Here is an 18,771-nt window from a genome sequence, read left to right as displayed (position 1 = left end):
GCACATCAAACTTGGCGACCGTCGCTAGCGACCGGGGGAGTGCGCAATCATGCGTACACACTGAGCGATGTAGGCGATATGTCGTTACGAAATGCCATATCGGCCCGACATCGCTCCAGTGTGTGCCAGGTTTAAAGGGGTCTAATTAGTAAGAATTATGAAATAGTGAACAAAAGTTTTGTCAAGTTTTCGCAGATTTTTGCTTTCTGAGTTCCTCTGTAATTATAAAGTAGTCCTGCATAAACCTATCACTCCCGCGCGTCAGTTTCGCTCTAGAGAAGACTTCTGTGGAATGGTGGAGAGGGCAGAACGAAGGGTCCCAACAGCAGAGAGGAGCAGGTAGGTAGATCAGGAACCACCCTACGCTCGATTAATAAAGTGGAGGCCGCTGTGGCTATAACAACGTGCATCCTTCTCGGTTCACTGCGAGTCCATGCCAACCCGTCTAATGTCTCTCAGTGCAGTGGCTGGTCTCCTGCCACTGGGGCCCCCAGGACCTGCTGGCAGCACCCTAGGGTGTTGCTGCTCCTTGGTTGAAAGCCACTACATTAACCTGTAACATGACAGCTGATTGTCTCAGCTTTGACTTACTCTTAATAAAACAATAAAATAAAATCATCTGGCTATGACACAGTGCTTTTGAATATCGAATTCCTATGACTAGGCTTCCCGTACAAAGAAAGCACTGCCATTATTTCATACCCATCATGTTACATGTCTGAGGGGGTCTATTTACTAAGCAGTGTTAGGAGACAGAGTGAAAAGTGATAAGAAAGTGATAAGGTGCCAGCCAATCAGCTCCCAACTGTCATTTTTCAAACACAGCCTGGGAGATGACAGTTGGGAGCTGATTGGCTGGTACCTTATCACTTTTCACTGTGTCTCCTTACACTGCTTAGTAAATAGACCCCTGAAAGTTTTGTTGTTAGCAACCACGCATCCTACTGTATATAACTACATACATTACAAAGTGGCCGCTAGAGGGCGCTGCAGTGCGGTACACGATGGGCAGCAGGCTGGCCCCGTTGACGTCACGTTACCAGGTGACGGGAGAGACGCTGAGATTAGCAGAGATGCGGAAGCTGTGAGCCTCTGCGCATGCGCGGTCGGGGCGCCTGGGACACTCTCCGCACGATCTGGATGCAATAACCGGGGAGCTGGCAACGCTGGTATAAGGCGCGGGCAAGTGCTGCGTGGGTAATGGAGGAGGCCGAGGAGGTAGACATGCCGGAGTATTATGAGGAGGAGGAGGAGGAAGAGGGAGACGGCAAGGAGTTCTATGAATTCCAGCCTCTCCCCACATTGCTGGAAGATGAGGTGAGGGGGACACACATCCATGTAGCCATAGCCAGGTTATATACCTCCCCCCATCCACCCCCCCTAACCAGGCAGATGCAGCCTGGGGATCTCTAGCTGTGGTGGAACTACAAGACTCAGCAGGCCTATTCAGCCACATACTGGCATGCCATCCATCACTGGTACCTCCACTGGCAGCCCTTTGGCCTATAGCTGTTGTAAAACTGCTTACATTCCACACATTTCGGGGGTGGTGGCGGTGTAAGCGGTGGGTTCTAAATGACAGCCCTGTTCTATTCTATCATTTGTTTTGACGTTGGTTTTGCAGCGGTTTTGGCCTTAGTAAATCTGCGGATAACAAAACCGTCACCAAACCGCAAGGGTGTAGAACCTGCCACTTAGTAAATTTTGCTAAATCTCTCAAACCTTAAGGTGCATACACACACAGTGATATTTTACCCGATCTGGCCGATTCCGATGTATCGGAATGACCATGTAAAATATGCCCAAATCGTGAGTCCCCTCTCACAATCACGATGCGATGCGCGTCCCCGCTGATCATACATCGCATCGTCAGATCTGCCGTGCTATAGGGCAGATCTGCCAATATGGGACACAATGCACTGGAAAAAGTCTGGATGCACGATAGGTCGTTTGTAAATTGGACACTTTAAACACCAAATCGTGTGTAGAGCTGCCGGGGAGAAGTTTTAAGGGAAATCGTACACATCGTGGGATCGTGTGTAGGCAGGAAACTAGTGAGTCCTGTCCGTTGCAAATACTATTTCTACTTTTATGGACGGAACCTGGAGTGTTGTTTGTTATGCTGGGAGTGCTGAGTGATCTATCTATCTAGTCATCTCTGGGTATGATAAATGCCATGATACAGGTGTCATGTTTGCTATTACCTGCAATGCTTGGTTTTTCGTGCTTACAATGGGGCTGTTTCTGAGTTGGGAGCAAAGCAAATATAAAGGCAGTAACTTTGCACCTGGGCAAACTATGTTGCAATGCAAGGTGTGCAATTTGTATTTTTTTTGCTATTTAATACTGACTGCTTTTGCATGTAGCCCCTAAATAATAGACAGCTTTATTATTAGACTGCAATTTAAATTTGAGTTCGAACACATCCCCCCCCAATTATAAATCACTGCATATTTTAAACCTACCCACCTAGAGTGCATGGGTTTACCAAGGTGCAAAGATACTTGCTCTTTTTCTTTCTTGTGCTTTTTTTTTCCTGTTGCTTTGCTCCCAACTCAGCCCCGATATATCACATTACTGGCTCTGTGGTACTGCAGTGCAAAAGATGCCATACTTCTAGGGGGACTTAGAGGATCTTGGGGTACCTTGCTAGAGTAGGAATGTCGCTCTGGGTTTGTGTGTAGATAGTACATACTGTGCGGTCTCTTGTATAATTCATGTATACGGAAGCACTGTGCCTGATTCTCGTTTGTTGTTTGTTCTTTGCTTTACACATCTGGAAGAGAGTAATGTTACTTTTACTGTTTGGTTAATCGACCCTCGCTTCTGTTGTGTTACAGGTGCTTTGGGGTCGATTCAATTAGACTCGACCGGTGAGCCCGTGCGAGTAAGTGCGACTATATGCTGCACTTCCAGTAGCTTTGGACTCAATGATTTTTGTTTGCAGCCCCATAGACCTGTGTCCAAAAAAGGGCAAGGTCGGGCCACTAGGGGGGTAAATAAGGGTCTGTTGCATGCTGTGATGACAATAGAGCTGTACGTGTGCACACGTGATGACAATAGAGCTGTACGTGTGCACACGTGATGCACTAGTATCCCCAGGAAAAGATGATGTATAAGTACAGATGTATCCTACCTCATCTAGTCTCAATACGCCACGTGGCATGAGATGCCTGGAACAAGTGAGCTGCTTGGGTTCCGTGCAACTCTTATAGCAACAGGCATCTTCTTTTTTGGGGGGAGGGGGGGGGGGGCAAAAATGCGTCTTGGTTACAATTCGATGCAACTAGTACGTACAAGGAGACTTTACTGATTAATTTGATATGCGACCCTTGTATATTGTATACGAAGCACAATGGAACTTTGCATGTAAAAGAGCTGCGGCTGCTGCATCGTGGCACTTCGTACATTGCATACAGATTCAGAGACCTATGCTAGGTACGCATTAGATGACTTGCAAACGATGCAATGTTGTCAACTATTTCCCTTGAACTCTCGGGAAACGATGTATCATGTGCATGATGGCCAGTCCGGCCCTGATGATGGCCATTGTGTACAGACGATATGTCTGCGAACGACGTTGCAGCTCAGCCAATGGCAGATATATCTGCTCATCATGCTGTGTGTACGGGCGGTCAGCCGACCAACCGTACACTTGCTGCAGAGGCAAGTGCACATTTTGCACTTGCGCTCAAAGAGGCGGTACAGGGGAGGGATGGGATGTGCAATGATTGGCCAAGTACAGTAAGGGCGTGTTCTCTGTAAAGCGCTGCGGAATTTGTGTGCGCTATATAAATAACTGGTAATAAATAAAATAAATAATACAAATGTTTCTCATTTGCATTGAATGTTTCCCGCAGACTATGGCACACACACCTGTTTGCCAGCAAGTGTATAACTTGCGCGTACTTGACTCCTTGCACAAAAAACACACTGATAATGATCGTCAGCCTCGTCTGATTGTGCTCGATCCCTCCCACTGATACTGTTATTATTAGTATGGCAGCTGCAGCCTGTTTACATATATTTACAGTCTGTCTGCTACGGCAAAGCAAATTCTAATTTTGAGTCTACTTAATTAGAATTTCTGTGTTGTGTCTGTACTTCTATGTATTTTATAAGGTAAATGCTACTTGTTATGTGTTAATAATACTGTCCGGACACAGACAACCAGCCTGCCTTATGACGTTTCATTAAAGTACTATATTGTGTACAAATTGAGTACTATAAACCTTAGCGTTTACACTGTCATGCCACATACTCTTAGAGGTAAATTTACTAAAGTGAGAGTTTTTAGAAGTGAGTTTTAGAAGAGATGTTGTCCATAGCAACCAATCACATTCTACTTAACATTTAACTAGCACCTTCTAGAAGATAATCGCTAGAATCTGGTTGCTATGGGCAACATCTCTTCTAAAACTCACTTCTTAAAACTCTCACTTTAGTAAATTTACCCCTTAGTGTTCACCCTGTACCTGTCACAACCTGTGCAGTTCCTCTTTCCTGCCTGGGGTGTCGTTCTCTGCTCTAGTACTTGTAGCACACTCTGGCCCTGATTCAGAGCCGGACGCTCTGACAGAGCGCTCGCTCTGAATCAGGGCCGGCCTTCTTGTTTTTTAGAGCGGCCTCCTGGCCGCTCGCATAGCTGTGGGTGACCACCCACAGCTAATGCGAGCGGCCAGGAAGATGGTCGCGATGGTCTTGTGGTAGGGTCTCGTTTCCGCAAGCTCCAGAGAGATTTCGGCTCTCTCAGAGCCGAAATCTCTTCCACTGACATCGCTCGTGATGTCAGTGGGGCCACCCCCAAATGGAGGCATTCACATGGGAATGCCTCCGTTTTGGCAGCCACTCCCCCGACCCGCCCACCAAAGGGGGCGTGCTGTCACTCAACATCGACAGCACGCCCCCTTTGGTACGAGACCCGAAGCGACGGTTTGCCCGTCGCTATCCGGGTCTCGCGCATGCGCACGACGGAGCCGGCTCCGTCGTGTGCATGCGCACTGGGCCACCATCGACCTGCTTGCGAGCGAATAGTGCTCGCGAGCGGGTCTGAATCAGACCCTCTGGTCTATAGCTCAGCAGTTTGTTGCAAGTACTAGATCAGAGAGCGACACCCCAGGCAGTAAAGAGGAACTGCAAGGGTTGTGACAGGTGCAGGGTGCTAGAATGAACACTAGCGCTCTCCTCAGAGCTTGCCCTAACCAATTTGGTGCCCTAGGCAAGATTTTCTCTGGTGCCTCCAGCAGAAAATCCCAGGTTATCCTCTCGCAGCACCCCTCTCAGAACACTGCTGTAATTAAAGAAAAAAGGGACAGATTTTAGGGGAAAGTTCCTTATACCCCACCGCAGAAGGCATTCTATAGGGCAAATTCTACCCTCACAGCACTCCTCTTCCCTCACTGCACAGCACCCGTCACCCAGCACATTACCCCCGACAGCACAGATTATAGTACAGCACCCCTCACAGCACAGATTATAGTACAGCACCCATCACACAGTACAGTGCCCCTCTCCCACCACCCCTCACCCAGCACAGTACCCCTCACAGCACAGTTTACAGCACAGCACCCATCACCCCTCACCCAGCACAGGTCACAACACCCACCACCACTCTCCCAACACCTCTCTCAGCACAGCAACTCTCTCCCAGGACAGCATCCCTCACCCAGCACAAATCACAGCACAGTACCCCTCACTCAGCGCAGCACCCATCACCCCTCCCCAACATCTCTCCCAGCAAAGCACCCATTACCCGTCACCCATCACTCACAGTACAGGCAAACCCCCACACTCCACCTGCTGCATATAAGTTTACAGGACACCCATGTAGGCTGCTGCAGCACATCTCAGTAGAATGGTAGCCGATAATTGCACCTTGTTGTTACTTCCCACCCCCTTCTATCCTGGTGACATCATCATCATCATCATCACTAGTCCACACACTGGGTCCCTTCTTAACAATGTGGATGATGGAGTCCACCTGAGCGTTGTCCTACCCCCCCTGGGTCCCACGCCCAATATCTCTCCCCGTGCCCCCCAAAGCAGTGTCATAAACACCCTGAGCCCCCACTCCCCATGTGTTTCTGCCTTCTGCCCTCCCCCCAATAGCAGTGTCCTCAGCCTTGAGCTCCCGCACACCCTTGCCCCTACTCCCCATGTCTTTGTCTCCCCCTCCCATAGCTGTGCCACCAGCCCCCATTCCTTATATGTATTTGCCTCCCCCATAGCAGTATCATCAGCTCCCTGAGCCCCTACTCCCCATGTCTTTGTCTCACCCTCCCATAGTAGTGCCATCTGCCCCCACTCCCCAAATGTATCTGCCTCCCCTCATCCAGCTCTTACCTTTATGCTGTGTGGTGGAGCCGGGTCTGTCAGCAGCTCCGCAGGTGTTACCTGGCTTCTCCTCTACACTCTGCTCTGCAGTAGCTCGCGTCAGCCTCACAGGCAAAAAGTGAAAGTACATACACTTCCTGCCTAATTCAGACCCGCTCGCGAGCGCTCGCAAGTGGGTCGATGGTGCCCTAATGCGCATGCGCGATACCCGCATGGCGACAGCCAAGCTGTCGCTATGGGTTTTGCACCAAAGGGGGCATGCTGTCGATGGTGAGTGACAGCACGCCCCCTTTGGTCGGCGTGCCGGGGGCGTTGCTGCCCAGATGGAGGCGTTCCCATGATAGAGCCAAAAGCACTCCTGGGCTTGCAGCAGCGAGACCCTACCACATGGTCTCGTCGCAAGCCCGATGGTCGCGATGGTCATGACCATTGCGAGCGTCCAGGAGGCCGCTCCATTTTTAGGTAGGAGGGCCCTGATTCAGAGCGAGCGCTCTGGTCAGAGCGTCCGGCTCTGAATCAGGCCCTGAGTGTCCTGCTGCTGCCTCCTGATCTCTCCTCCTGGGCTGGCTGCCTTGGATTGCCGAACCCGAGCAGCTCATAGAACAAAAAATTACATCTGGCCCTAGGCTTGGGATGCCGCTAGGCCGGCCCTGTCTCTCCTAGAGTAAAACTGGCGCATATGCTACCTTGAGATGCATCCTGTTCTGCAAACTGCACAAAATGCATCTTTATTATCGGGCACATTTGACACCTGCCTTTATTCCAACATCATAAATGGATAAACTCTTAAGGTACATACACACACGATTTTTTGAACGATAATCGTTTGTAAAAATTGTTCACTTTCTGAGTAAAACGATGAACGATTTTCGTTCATGCGCGTTCACGTTTGTAGTTCAGTCAGACTTGTCAACTCAACGATTTTCAGTAAGGGAATATGCAAAAATCGTTTGTAGTTCTAAAAAATCGTTCATTACATTTAAATGAACATAGTAAATGAACAACTGTAGTAAAAGATTTTAGTTCATTTTTTCAGGGGAGAAAATCGTTTACTAAGAATGTCAGGATAAACACGTAATATTAACCAGTTCTTTCCTGTTTGCTGTTAGCGTCTCTTTAATGTTTCGTAAGACCATGCAATGCAGTTTGCTGAGGAATTTAGGAAACTTGAAATGTTCTGTGTCAAATTAGTAACTTTTGGCCAAAATAAATGGTAACTGGACTGTCTCTGCATTTTGTTTCTACCTTTTCCCACTTATACCCCATTTACACCGGAGCTAAAACCCGGGTTTTTGAAGGGTTAACCCGGGCAGCTCCCTGGTGTAAAAGGGCAGAGAGTTCAATCGCCGGGTCGAGTGATCCGGCAATCCAATCCAGGTAACTAGCAGGGTTTAACACGGGCACTCCGGGTCACGAGAACAGAGCACTCCGGGTCACGATGACCTGGAGTGCGCTGCTAGCCGGCCGATTGGTCCGGCTTCAGTGGCGCTTGGAGATGACGTCATCTCCAAGCGACCACTTTCACTCCGCAAAAGCCGGGTCTATGCAGACCCGACTGCGGTGTGAGCGGCACTGACTCGGGACTATCCCGAGTCGGCAAATTCCGGGTCTGATCTGGATGGGAACTTTGTTCCAACTCCGGGTCAGACCCGGAATATAGGTGGAAAAGGGGTATTACTTGAATACCTGTTTGATAAGATTGTTCAGGAAGAAGATGAAATTCTAAATAATGAGAGTGAGAGCTGCTGGCAGTTAGTTTGAGGACTCGCTCTAGGATTGTCAACTCATCGGTTTAATAAGGGACACCTTTGAATTATACATGTTTTGGAGCTGTCTGATTAGCGTCAGATGAGATGATTACCTTAAATCTACCTCACTATCACACCTGTTCCCAATAAGCTAGCCGTGTAATTCATGTGTGCCTTATTAAAGAGATGAGCTGGGAGCTTGGCTCTATCACACGTGGAGAACACGCTGCAGTGATGATCAGCAATCTAATAGCCATGGCATTTGCAGCCTGCTCTGGCCAAATAAGCTCCTTTATATCTTGACCGAGAGGGTTATTTTAGTATATTGACGACAGATTTCAGAGTATACTGTAATCATTTCTTAAAGTATAAAAAAAAATATGAATGAGTTTTATAATACAATGCAATAGGTCCTCTATAACAGTCCAGTAGATATAGAAGAATTTGGTAAGTTATTACATTGCTTTGTAAGGAATTCTCTGTTCTGGACACATAAGTGCCTGCCACAATGCTGTTAGCGCACGCGTTAAGCCGGACACCAGCATTGCAGCCCTAGTTTTGTCTGATTTCTCGTCGGGAATAACTCATTCCTGGTGCTATTCAACATTGCGTTCAATTGAATTCCCACCTGTGTTTGGTATTCCTGAGCTTTCATCATTAATGTCAATATTTCACGTTATGCTTTTCAAAATTGTCTGACCCAAACTAGAAATGCAGAAAGGGCATTCATAACAATGTGCCTTAACCTTAATTCATCCAATCGCACACATCCTTTCACATCAATGTGGGTTAATGACTGTTGGCTTTAGGCCCCCATACATCTGTGATGGATCGTCGCGATTCTGCAACCTGGGATCGCTGAAATCCAACATTTTGGATTTCACAGATATGCCGATCACGATCATAAAATGATCGTGATTGGCAGATCTGTGAAATTTAACATGTAGAATTTCACAGATCCTGCGACGGATCACAGAACATCGATGGCTGCCGGCTCGCATTTCCGACCAGCGGATCGGCGTTTCCGATCCCATCGCGATGATCCGTCGCAGATGTATGGGGACCTTTTGACCGATGGATTTAAAATGGAAACAGAAATAAATGCTAATCAGCCTTGTTTAACATTTATTTCTGTTGCCTTTGTAAAAGCATTGGTCAGAGCTAGTGATCATGAGCTTCTCTGACAAATTGTGGGTCAGTAAATCTACCCCATAGTTTGAGTAATGTTGCCATTCAGTGACCACTGGACCCTATGTGACGATATTGATTAATGGATGATCCATCTCTGAATCTCATCAAATCATACAATCAATTGTTCATCTAACTGCAGGTGAGGTGCTGAATAGCACTGGATTAACCCACCACTCCTTTGTATGTTCGCTCCTTTGTATGTTGTATCGCGCTATGTGTCTAGAAGTAATGTTTGGGCATTTGCTTGTTTGTTTTCTTGGAGGAAGTTAACTTTGAGTTATCTTAGAAAGCTGTGAGATCTGGGAGAAGTTGGTGCAGAACCCTACAACATCGACCCGCAATGTTGTTCTTTTTTTTTTTTTCCCCCCTTTTCACTTTTACTTGTTTGTACCTAAGTCATTGAAAACGCTCCCTACTCCCCGTGACATCAACCATGCAATTCAATAAACTTTACTGCTTAAGTGGTGAAATTTGGAACAAATCATACGTGATGATTCAAATGTTTTCTAGCGCCTGTTCTCTTGTTTAAAGTGACGGGAGATCAGGGTGCAATATTCAATTATTTTGGCCGCCCGTGCCTTTTAGTTCATGTTGTGCCCAAATAGACTGTCTAAAGTCCTGGTTAGTGACGTGTGGGTACTTAGGACCAGGGCTTTTCACACATTTCTCCCTGCCACCTCAGGAGGGTGCAAGCACAAAATGTAATTACTCCGTTGGGCACCCATGAGTCACAGGTAAAAACAATTGAATTGCCCCCATAGTGTTATATGGAAAATTCTTTGTTGTTGGTGCAGTCTACAGTGACTGCAAACCTGCATTAAAAGTAATAATTTTGCCAACAAGGACAATGGGTATTTTTTTTTTTATCTCAGTTGTTTTTATTGACACAAATTACAAGAAGAGGAAGGAAAACAATAATTAACAACAAAAAGAACATAAAATAGTAAAGGGAAGGTGGGGGTACCATAGGCTAATGATGGCAGAAGTAAATACAGAGAAAGAGAAATAAAAATCACTGCAACACAAGGGAGACACAAGGTTCAATGGGTCTAGAGTCCCAGGGGTCTCATTAATGTTAAAAGGAAGAGGAACTAAACAGCAGTCATTGGGAATGGAGCGGCCCTCACCATCAGTTGTAAACTAATTCCAATTGTACCATCTCATATGAGGGGAGGAGGCAGAGGTGGAATGAGTGACACCAAGGGGGCAATTCAGTTGTTTTCGCTCATGGCAGTGAGAAATTGCCTCAAAATGGAACAATTCAATTGTTGCTCCGTTTGGGCATGAATGTCGTGGACGCGCAGATTGCTGCTTGCAAACTCAGGAGGGTACGACCAGAAATCTGCAAAAAGTCCTGGTTTTGGACCCGCTAACCAGGTCTTTTAGATGGGTTTAGCCGTTTTACACGGCTAAACCTGGTCTATTAAGGCGGGTCATGTATGAAAAGGTATGGGGTCCCAAAACAATTGAGTATCGCACCCTGATCTCACGTCATTTTAGACAGGAGATTGGGTGCAATTAAAACAGTTCAATTGCCCCAAAGAGATTCTTTTTCAAAATGAAATCTAACCTTATTTTTGGAAGTTGACTACTGATGGAGGTAGATGATCCTTCCATTTTTGGCCCAGGGCAGCACATACCACGATAAGTATGCGACCCAATACATAACTTCTGTGGTTAGGAATTTTTAGAGAGTATAGATGAAACCGTTCAGGAGAGTGAGTGATTATCGATCACGTTAACCAATATGAAAACCTCTGACCAGACATGTCCAGAAGACATTCTAATAGATAGTTGGTTTTCAAAACTTGTCTCTACTGTCCTTAAAATATTTAACTTTTTTTTTTTTCATCTGCCTAAAGAAAAAAAATTTTGATATATTTTGTAATTTTTTTTTGTTTATCTGTGTATTTTATTTCTTACATTTATATGACTGAGGCAATAACTAACAATGTAACAAGCCAGTTATCCTACAATATAGGTAGACCCGTCCTAGTGACTGGGACTGCTGTCAGTGCACAGGATGATCTTGTTCAGGCCTCCATACTCACAGTGGTCAATTCATGTCAAGTGGACCAATTTTGATCGTCCTCACCTGTTGATTGTGCACTGCGGAGTTGGTGAAAGGCACCCCTCCCCCACCTCTAGTGTTGCTTCTATAGCATATTGTGAACCAACATTTTCCCATAGATAGTCTGACATATACATGGAAAGACCCAGAAGACCTTTTTTCATAAAACACATTTGAGTGCTTTGTTCTCTCTAACTTAGGGCTGTCTGTTTACCCCATTACCTATCATCTGACCTTCCCTTTCTCATTCTGGCTGGGTTTTATAACCCCATGGATGCCACTGCTACCAAGCTACTCCTCTATCTTCCTTGTTTTACCTCATCCATTGGATCTCCTCCCACTGTCACTCATTGGTTTAGTGTTCCACCGGTATGAACTTTCTACTGCACTAACTTCAATCACCCTTTTTCTAACCACCATCTTGTCTCCTTTTGGCTTTTTCTTTCCTCTGTCACCGTCCCCCTCTTAAGGATGCTCTTACCAAGTGCAACCTTGATGACCTTACCCTTTTCTTCTCATCTCTAGATACCCTTCTCACTCCCATGTCCACTCTCTCCTGCCGTGAATGAGATCTCACTTTACATTTCAACCCTTGCTTCTGCTCTTGACTCTGCTGCCACACTCTTTCTCTTCATTCTTTCCTCTATGCCCTTGACTTCGCCAGGCACTTTACTACCAAAATGAAAGTAATCTCTAACACAATTTCCTCCACTCAGCCTACTCCTACTGCAACACTTCATCCCACTCTGGCCTGACCACCTTTCTGTCTTCTACCCCACCACCAAGCACAGAGTCCACATCCTCTTATTTTCATCACCCCTCCACTTGCCCCTTTGTCCCCACTCTCTCGTACTACGTCCGATCCCTCTCTCCTCTGCTTGCTCCCAGCTTGCTCATCTCTTCAACTTGTCACACTTTTCAGTCTCCTCCTCCTTTAAACACCTGTGCATCACCCATTCTTAATTAGGGGTGAGCGGGTTCGGTTTTACTCGGTTTTACTCGGTTCTTATCGCCACTTTACCGCAATTTCGGCTCGATTTCATTCGCTATCCAAAACACGTGTTCGGCGATAGCCAATAAAAAGATCAGAGTAAAACCGAACCCACTCACCCCTATTCTTAATAAAACCTCTATTGAACTTGACTCTCTCTCAATCTACCATCATATTCTCTCCTCACATTTGCCTCCAAGCTCCTTGAGAGTATTGTCTACTTTGGCCTTAACACATTCCCATTGCACAGTCCCTTCTCAACCCTCTTCAGTCTGATTTCTACTCCGTCAACTCCATTGAAACTACCATGGTCACCAATGACCTTCTCACTGCCAAATCTAAGGGTCACTTCTCGCTCCTTATCCTCCTTGATCTGTCTGCTGCCTTAGACATTGTTGACCACCCTTTCCTTTTTCAGACCCTTAATTCCACCAATGAAACATCCCCAGATCCTCTATGCTTGCCTGTAGGCTGATTGTCGCACAACAAAACTTGCGCCTCTTGGACCCAAACACGTCAAACTTTGTTTTGTCAGTGAAAAGAACCTTCCACTGACTAGTGGTTGAGCTCCTGTGCTTTTCTTTGCTCACAATAGCCTCTTTTATTTATGGCCCTAAGCAATGTTTTTCGGGCTGCAATACATCAATTCAAGCCGCTGGCTACAAAGCGGCATTTGGCGGTCGCCATTGGCACGCTTCAGAGCAGCACGGATCTGATGTGCTTTTTGGAATCTGTCCCATTTGGAGAACACTCTGATAAAAAAAATTTCGCCAGTGACATCATTTCACCAGACGGAAACTTATTCCTCGTATTCAATTCCAAACATTTTTCGCCGGTGCGGGAAGTCAATGCATTGGAATGGGCGAAAAAGATTCGCCTGTGAAACCAGGTGGGAAAAAGTTCAGAATTGGGGTTTTGGGGTGCAAAGGTGGGAAAACCACCCTTCACCCTTGGGACAGTCCCCCAAAGGTAAACTGTGTCAAAAAAAGTTTAAAAAAAACTAAAGGACACCCCAAAAAAAGTACTTTTGTTTTGGGGGTGAAAAAGACCAAAAGTTGGGGGACAAACTTAAAAACGAGTGAAATAGACTCCAGGGGGGTCCTCAAGGATGCCTCAGGTGTTTTTATGATTGCAGGTGATTGCGGAAGGTGGATTTTTAAGTTTTTTTTTAAAACTTCACTTTAGCAACTTTAAAATATGCTTGCACCCATTTTCGTGTACCCCAAATTTGCTGGGACTACTTATGTAAAGACGCTAAATAGCACCTATTTAGAGCATTTAAGTACCCCAAATACCTCCAGGGGGGCTAGCCGGGGGCATCTATAGTGATACCCAATGTTAGTTCATTTTTTGGGGGGTGTCAGACTGATTTCCCCAAAAGTGACAGCACTTTTCGCCTGTTTGAGTTTTGCTGGGTCCCGTTTTCGCGTCCTTTGGAATTGAATAGGGCGAAAAGGGACCGCGTGCACGGAGAGTGTTCTTCGCAAAAACACGCGATGTAGGCAGAAAGTCCAGCAGGCAAAAAGGACGGGGCTTATCGCGGTTAATTGAATATGCCCTTATGAGGCTTTTTTTTTTTAAAGGGGTTTTTAAAAGTTGTAAATAGATGTTCTTGACCTAATTAAATCATAAAAAAACCCAGACAATTTCTGAGTTTTTTTTTTTGTTTGTTTTTTTTGTTTAAAAAAAAAAAAAAAAAAGATTAGCCAGTTAAGTTGTTAATATTGTTATGGGCGTTAATTCACTGTGATATCTAAATGTGGCCTCATTGTTTGATTAACGACTGCTTTTCAGTAAAATTTCAATAGGAAAACAAATTTATTATTTTTCTAAAATCTTATAGTCTGTGCTTCTGATCTGTGTAAGCTGTGGTTTATGCTCCTTCCGATGGCATTCAGCGGATCGGTTCAGTAATTCGTTTTTGACTTGTTCATTGATCTAATTGTTGCCTATTTCTTTATGAATGGGTTGCCTTCTTTGTCTTCTTTCTCCTGTCACTCTGTAAGTTGTGCCAAGTGTCTTATAGAGCTGTATAAGTCCCATCATTTAATGACCTCATCTATGTAGAAAGTTCATGTCCTCATCATTCAGTACATTCTGAGATGCATTGTCATATTGTTTTGTGTTAATGACATGTAGAGGACAACTGACCGCATGCAGAAGGTTGCACTAAAAATATGATCATTGCATATTTCCAAAGAGCTGTGTGATTTGGTTGGTTTCACACTTGAGCATTGATCTCTGATTTATAGATCTAAGTCATTCAGAAGTGTACTCATAGGGATGCGCACTGGGTCCTGCGAGCCGTTCTCACTGCAAATTCCATTTGTAATCCAATTCCAAACTTGCGTTGATTTTTCAGAGGAATTTCAGGTATATTTGTGCACAGCCCCCTGAGCAGATGAAAAGGTAGGGAAAAATCTTTAAGGTAACAATGTCGGGACACCGTGAATAACCTCTGGTAACCTCTTCCAATGGATAATCATGCACTTGGAAGGGTTTAAATAGCATAATTTGCCAATAAAGACATGTCAGTTTTTAGGTGAATTTCTGTGAAAATTAATTTCCACCACCGCACACCTGTCTCGCATCATTAAACCCATTTTTCCAGCTGGAAAATGGGTTTAATGACGCGAGACAGGTGTGCGGAGGTGGAAATGACGCGAGACAGGTGTGTGGAGGTGGAAATGACGCGAGACAGGTGTGTGGAGGTGGAAATGACGCCAGACAGGTGTGTGGAGGTGGAAATGACGCGAGACAGGTGTGCGGGGGTGGAAATGACGCGAGACAGGTGTGCGGGGGTGGAAATGACGCGAGACAGGTGTGCGGGGGTGGAAATGACGCGAGACAGGTGTGCGGGGGTGGAAATGACGCGAGACAGGTGTGCGGGGGTGGAAATGACGCGAGACAGGTGTGCGGGGGTGGAAATGACGCGAGACAGGTGTGCGGGGGTGGAAATGACGCGAGACAGGTGTGCGGAGGTGGAAATGACGCGAGACAGGTGTGCGGAGGTGGAAATGACGCGAGACAGGTGTGCGGAGGTGGAAATGACGCGAGACAGGTGTGCGGAGGTGGAAATGACGCGAGACAGGTGTGCGGAGGTGGAAATGACGCGAGACAGGTGTGCGGAGGTGGAAATACTGTGGGATAGTTATGTGGAGGTGTTGAATTGGTGGGAGAGGGGATTTAGAACTTGCAGATGAGACGTGTTTGCTTTTACTTTATTCTTATCTTTTAAACTTTTTTTATTGAAGAAAAAACACAGTTGACAAAATAGCAAGGCACCTGCGTACAGGACAAATATAACAACCAGCGTTCACATTGTTTATTGTATAATAATTTTCAATCTTTAGCGCATGTCCATAAACGCACAGTGTGTGAACATAAATAAGAAATAAAATTGTAAATACAAAAAGATAACAGAAGTAAAAAAAAACAGTTGAGTATAGGACATATACAGTATATCTGAACTCGTGGAACTCAAAACTTGTGTAATATACAAAAAAAATTAGAAAAGGTGTTCTGGCGCTCGCCTGCCGGACAACGAAATAGTGGATCACCCAAGAGTATTTGGGTTTCATACAATTGGGTTAGTCACAGACTGTGATACATCTGAAGCTGTGTTGAGGTTGATAAAGTTGTAATAAAGCTTTCCAATGTCAAATAACGTCTTCACCCAATCCATGCAAAATATGACGTTAAATTTCTCTCTATATACTTGAAAGGTGATGGGGGTTGGTCAATCCACTCTTGTAATATTGTTTCTGTGGGGGCCAGCCAATGTTGTTTTTTTCTGTGGGGGCCAATGTATGTGTTTTATTCCTCTGGGGGCCATATTATATGTGTGTTTTATTTTTCTGGGGTCAATGTATGTGTGTTCTATTCTTCGGAGGCCAATGTAGTGTGATTTATTCCTGCGGAGGCCAATGTAGTGTGATTTATTCCTGCGGAGGCCAATGTAGTGTGTTCTATTCCTGCGGAGGCCAATGTAGTGTGTTCTGGGCCTGATTCAGACCCACTCGTGAGTGCTGAGTGTTCGCAAGCGGGTCGATGTGGGCCAGTGAGCATGCGCACGACAGACCTGGCTCCGTCGTGTGCATGCGCGAGACCCGGATAGCGACGGGCAAGCTGTCGCTATGGGTCTCGCTACAAAGGGGGCGTGCTGTCGTTGGTGGCCAGGAGGCCGCTCAAAAATCAGGAAGGGCAGCCCTGATTCAGAGCGAGCGCTCTGTCGGAGCGTCCGGCTCTGAATCAAGGCCTCTATTCCTGCGGAGGCCAATGTAGTGTGATTTATTCCTGTGGAGGCCAATGTGTATGTTTTTTCATTTGTCTCGCACACCACATTGTCAGCTGGTGTGCCTTGGCAATTTTAAATCTTGCGCTGTGTGCCTCAAGTTGAAAAAGGTTGAAAATCACTGACGTAGAATATGCCAGAGGCATCTAGTCATCATTATTAGGGGTTTTGTCACTGAACTCTAATGGTACTTCCTGATCGTGGTTATGAAGGAAGTATTTTAAAGCCATTGTGGTTAAAAACTGATTCTAGGGACGTGTTAGCATAGATTTCTTGATCTTGTAGCCAATCAGAAAGAAATCTCAACTGAGAGGCGTGGTTATAAACAAGGATGTTGGGGAAGTTTATCCCACCCATTAGATTTGGGTTGATATACCTTTCTAAGGCTAATACGAGCTCTGCCTCCCTGCCATAGAAACAACCAAAACAATTTGTTGATTAATTGAATGTCCTACGTGGATTGGCAATGAATGCAGCGTATAAAAAAAGATGGGGAAAAGTCATCTTGATAAGGGCGACCCTACCAAGATGCGAGAGGGTCAAATGTTTCCAACCCCTGAGCTCCTCAGTAATAAGTCAATTCATCCAAGGTACTTTCATCTCATATAAAGGAGCTGGATTCTTAGGTAAAATAATAGGGAAACAGTCGGGAAGCCGACGGCCGAAACCCCGACCGCTGGCTTCCCGACTGTCTAATCCTGGCAAGGTACTAATGACAGGCGGCGAAATCCCGACGCCTGTCATTAGACCTACGCCAGGAGCCCAACACCTGGCATACCGATCGAAGGTAAGCCGGGTGCCGGGCGCGGACAGCCTCTGGGGGGGAGGTTAGGTTAGGTTAGGGGCTCCCTAAGGGGAAACCTAGGGTTAGGCTGCGGGGAAGGGGGGCCATGCGGCCGGCGGTATATCATACCGATTCCAAATAATACCTAGGTACTCTAAATGGGAGGAAGCCCAGGTGAACAGGAAAGATGAGTCCCATAGAGGAATAGTGGTGGTATGGTGGAGAAACCGTGCTCTCGTTAATGCCTTTTGTCTGTATTACATTTTAAGCCAGAGATGTTGCCAAACTGCCCAATTTTATGCATAATGAAAGGGAGCGAATGCTGGGGGTCAGCAGTATAGACTGTATAAGGATGTTGTCTGCAAAAACAGTGATTTTAATGCTACGGGTACACACTCGAACTCCTTGGAAAAAGACCACTGTTGTAAAATAAGGAATAGGGGATCAATAGCAAGGTTGAAAAGAAGAGGGGATGAAGGACATCCTTGACAGGTGCCCCAACCCATCTCTATAGGCATTCCACATATGCCATTAATCAACAATGACGTAGAGGGAGAATTCTAGAACAAAAAGCGAGGCATCCGGATAAAGGGCCTGATTCATTCCGGATCGCAGCTGCGATTACGCACGCAGACCCACTGCGAAAATATGCTAATGAATGCAATAGCAATGCCATCGCACAGTCTGCATAGAGACGCCCATTACCGCTATCTCACATCCATAATACTTGCAATCCTGCGTATACGTCAGGAACATCTAGTAACATCAGCCCCTCACGCACAGTTACAACAGGTCTGACCTTACTCAGAAATTGCAAACCTCATAGCACGCAGTGAGTACACAAGCTGCGTATGCCGTCGTAGTGGCTAATTTATGCACGCCCACACAACGGCGTTCAAATGGACATACACGCCTGCGTTTCTCCAACCACTCCCCCGTCACCACCCCCAAATGCTCACAGCCTGCCGCTCACTCTGCGATGGATTCCTATCTGCGCAATGCTAACTCGTGCATGCGCAGTACGCAACATCGGCCAATCTGCGTACGCTGTTGCAAATGCCCTACGGTTCAAACCTTCAAATAGATGGGGCCAGATAATCGTTTCAAATGTCTTGTGCATATCAAGGCTTAAGAACATGTTCTGAGCATGGGGGTCATTGGTTGAGGCAGTTATAGTAGCCAAAGCTACGCGAATACCCCTGACCGAATGCTGGCCCTCTACGTATCCTAATTGGTGTTCTGTCGGAACGGTAGATAAAATTGTCTGCAGGCTGGTGGCCATGATTTTAGTGAGGAGCTTAAAATTAACGTTTAACAATGTATTGGGATGATGGGAACCAAGGAGAAAGGGGGTCCCAC

The 18,771-nt window shown here is 46.0% G+C and overlaps 1 protein-coding gene across 1 annotated transcript in view; it reads left to right on the top strand.

The window, feature by feature from the left end:
* The first annotated feature begins 1,090 nt into the window (after positions 1–1,090).
* KNDC1 (kinase non-catalytic C-lobe domain containing 1) overlaps positions 1,091–18,771 on the top strand; it is a 134,413-nt gene continuing 116,732 nt past the window's right edge. The window contains exon 1 of the mRNA XM_088476932.1: positions 1,091–1,317. Coding sequence (XP_088333058.1) covers positions 1,201–1,317 — 117 coding nt within the window. The 5' untranslated portion in view covers positions 1,091–1,200. The remainder of the gene's footprint in view (positions 1,318–18,771) is intronic.

The sequence above is a fragment of the Taudactylus pleione genome, unplaced genomic scaffold (genome assembly GCF_031769625.1).
Source record: "Taudactylus pleione unplaced genomic scaffold, aTauple2 ptg000198l, whole genome shotgun sequence".
NCBI lineage: Eukaryota > Metazoa > Chordata > Amphibia > Anura > Myobatrachidae > Taudactylus > Taudactylus pleione.
This window is presented reverse-complemented; position numbering and strand designations above follow the sequence as displayed.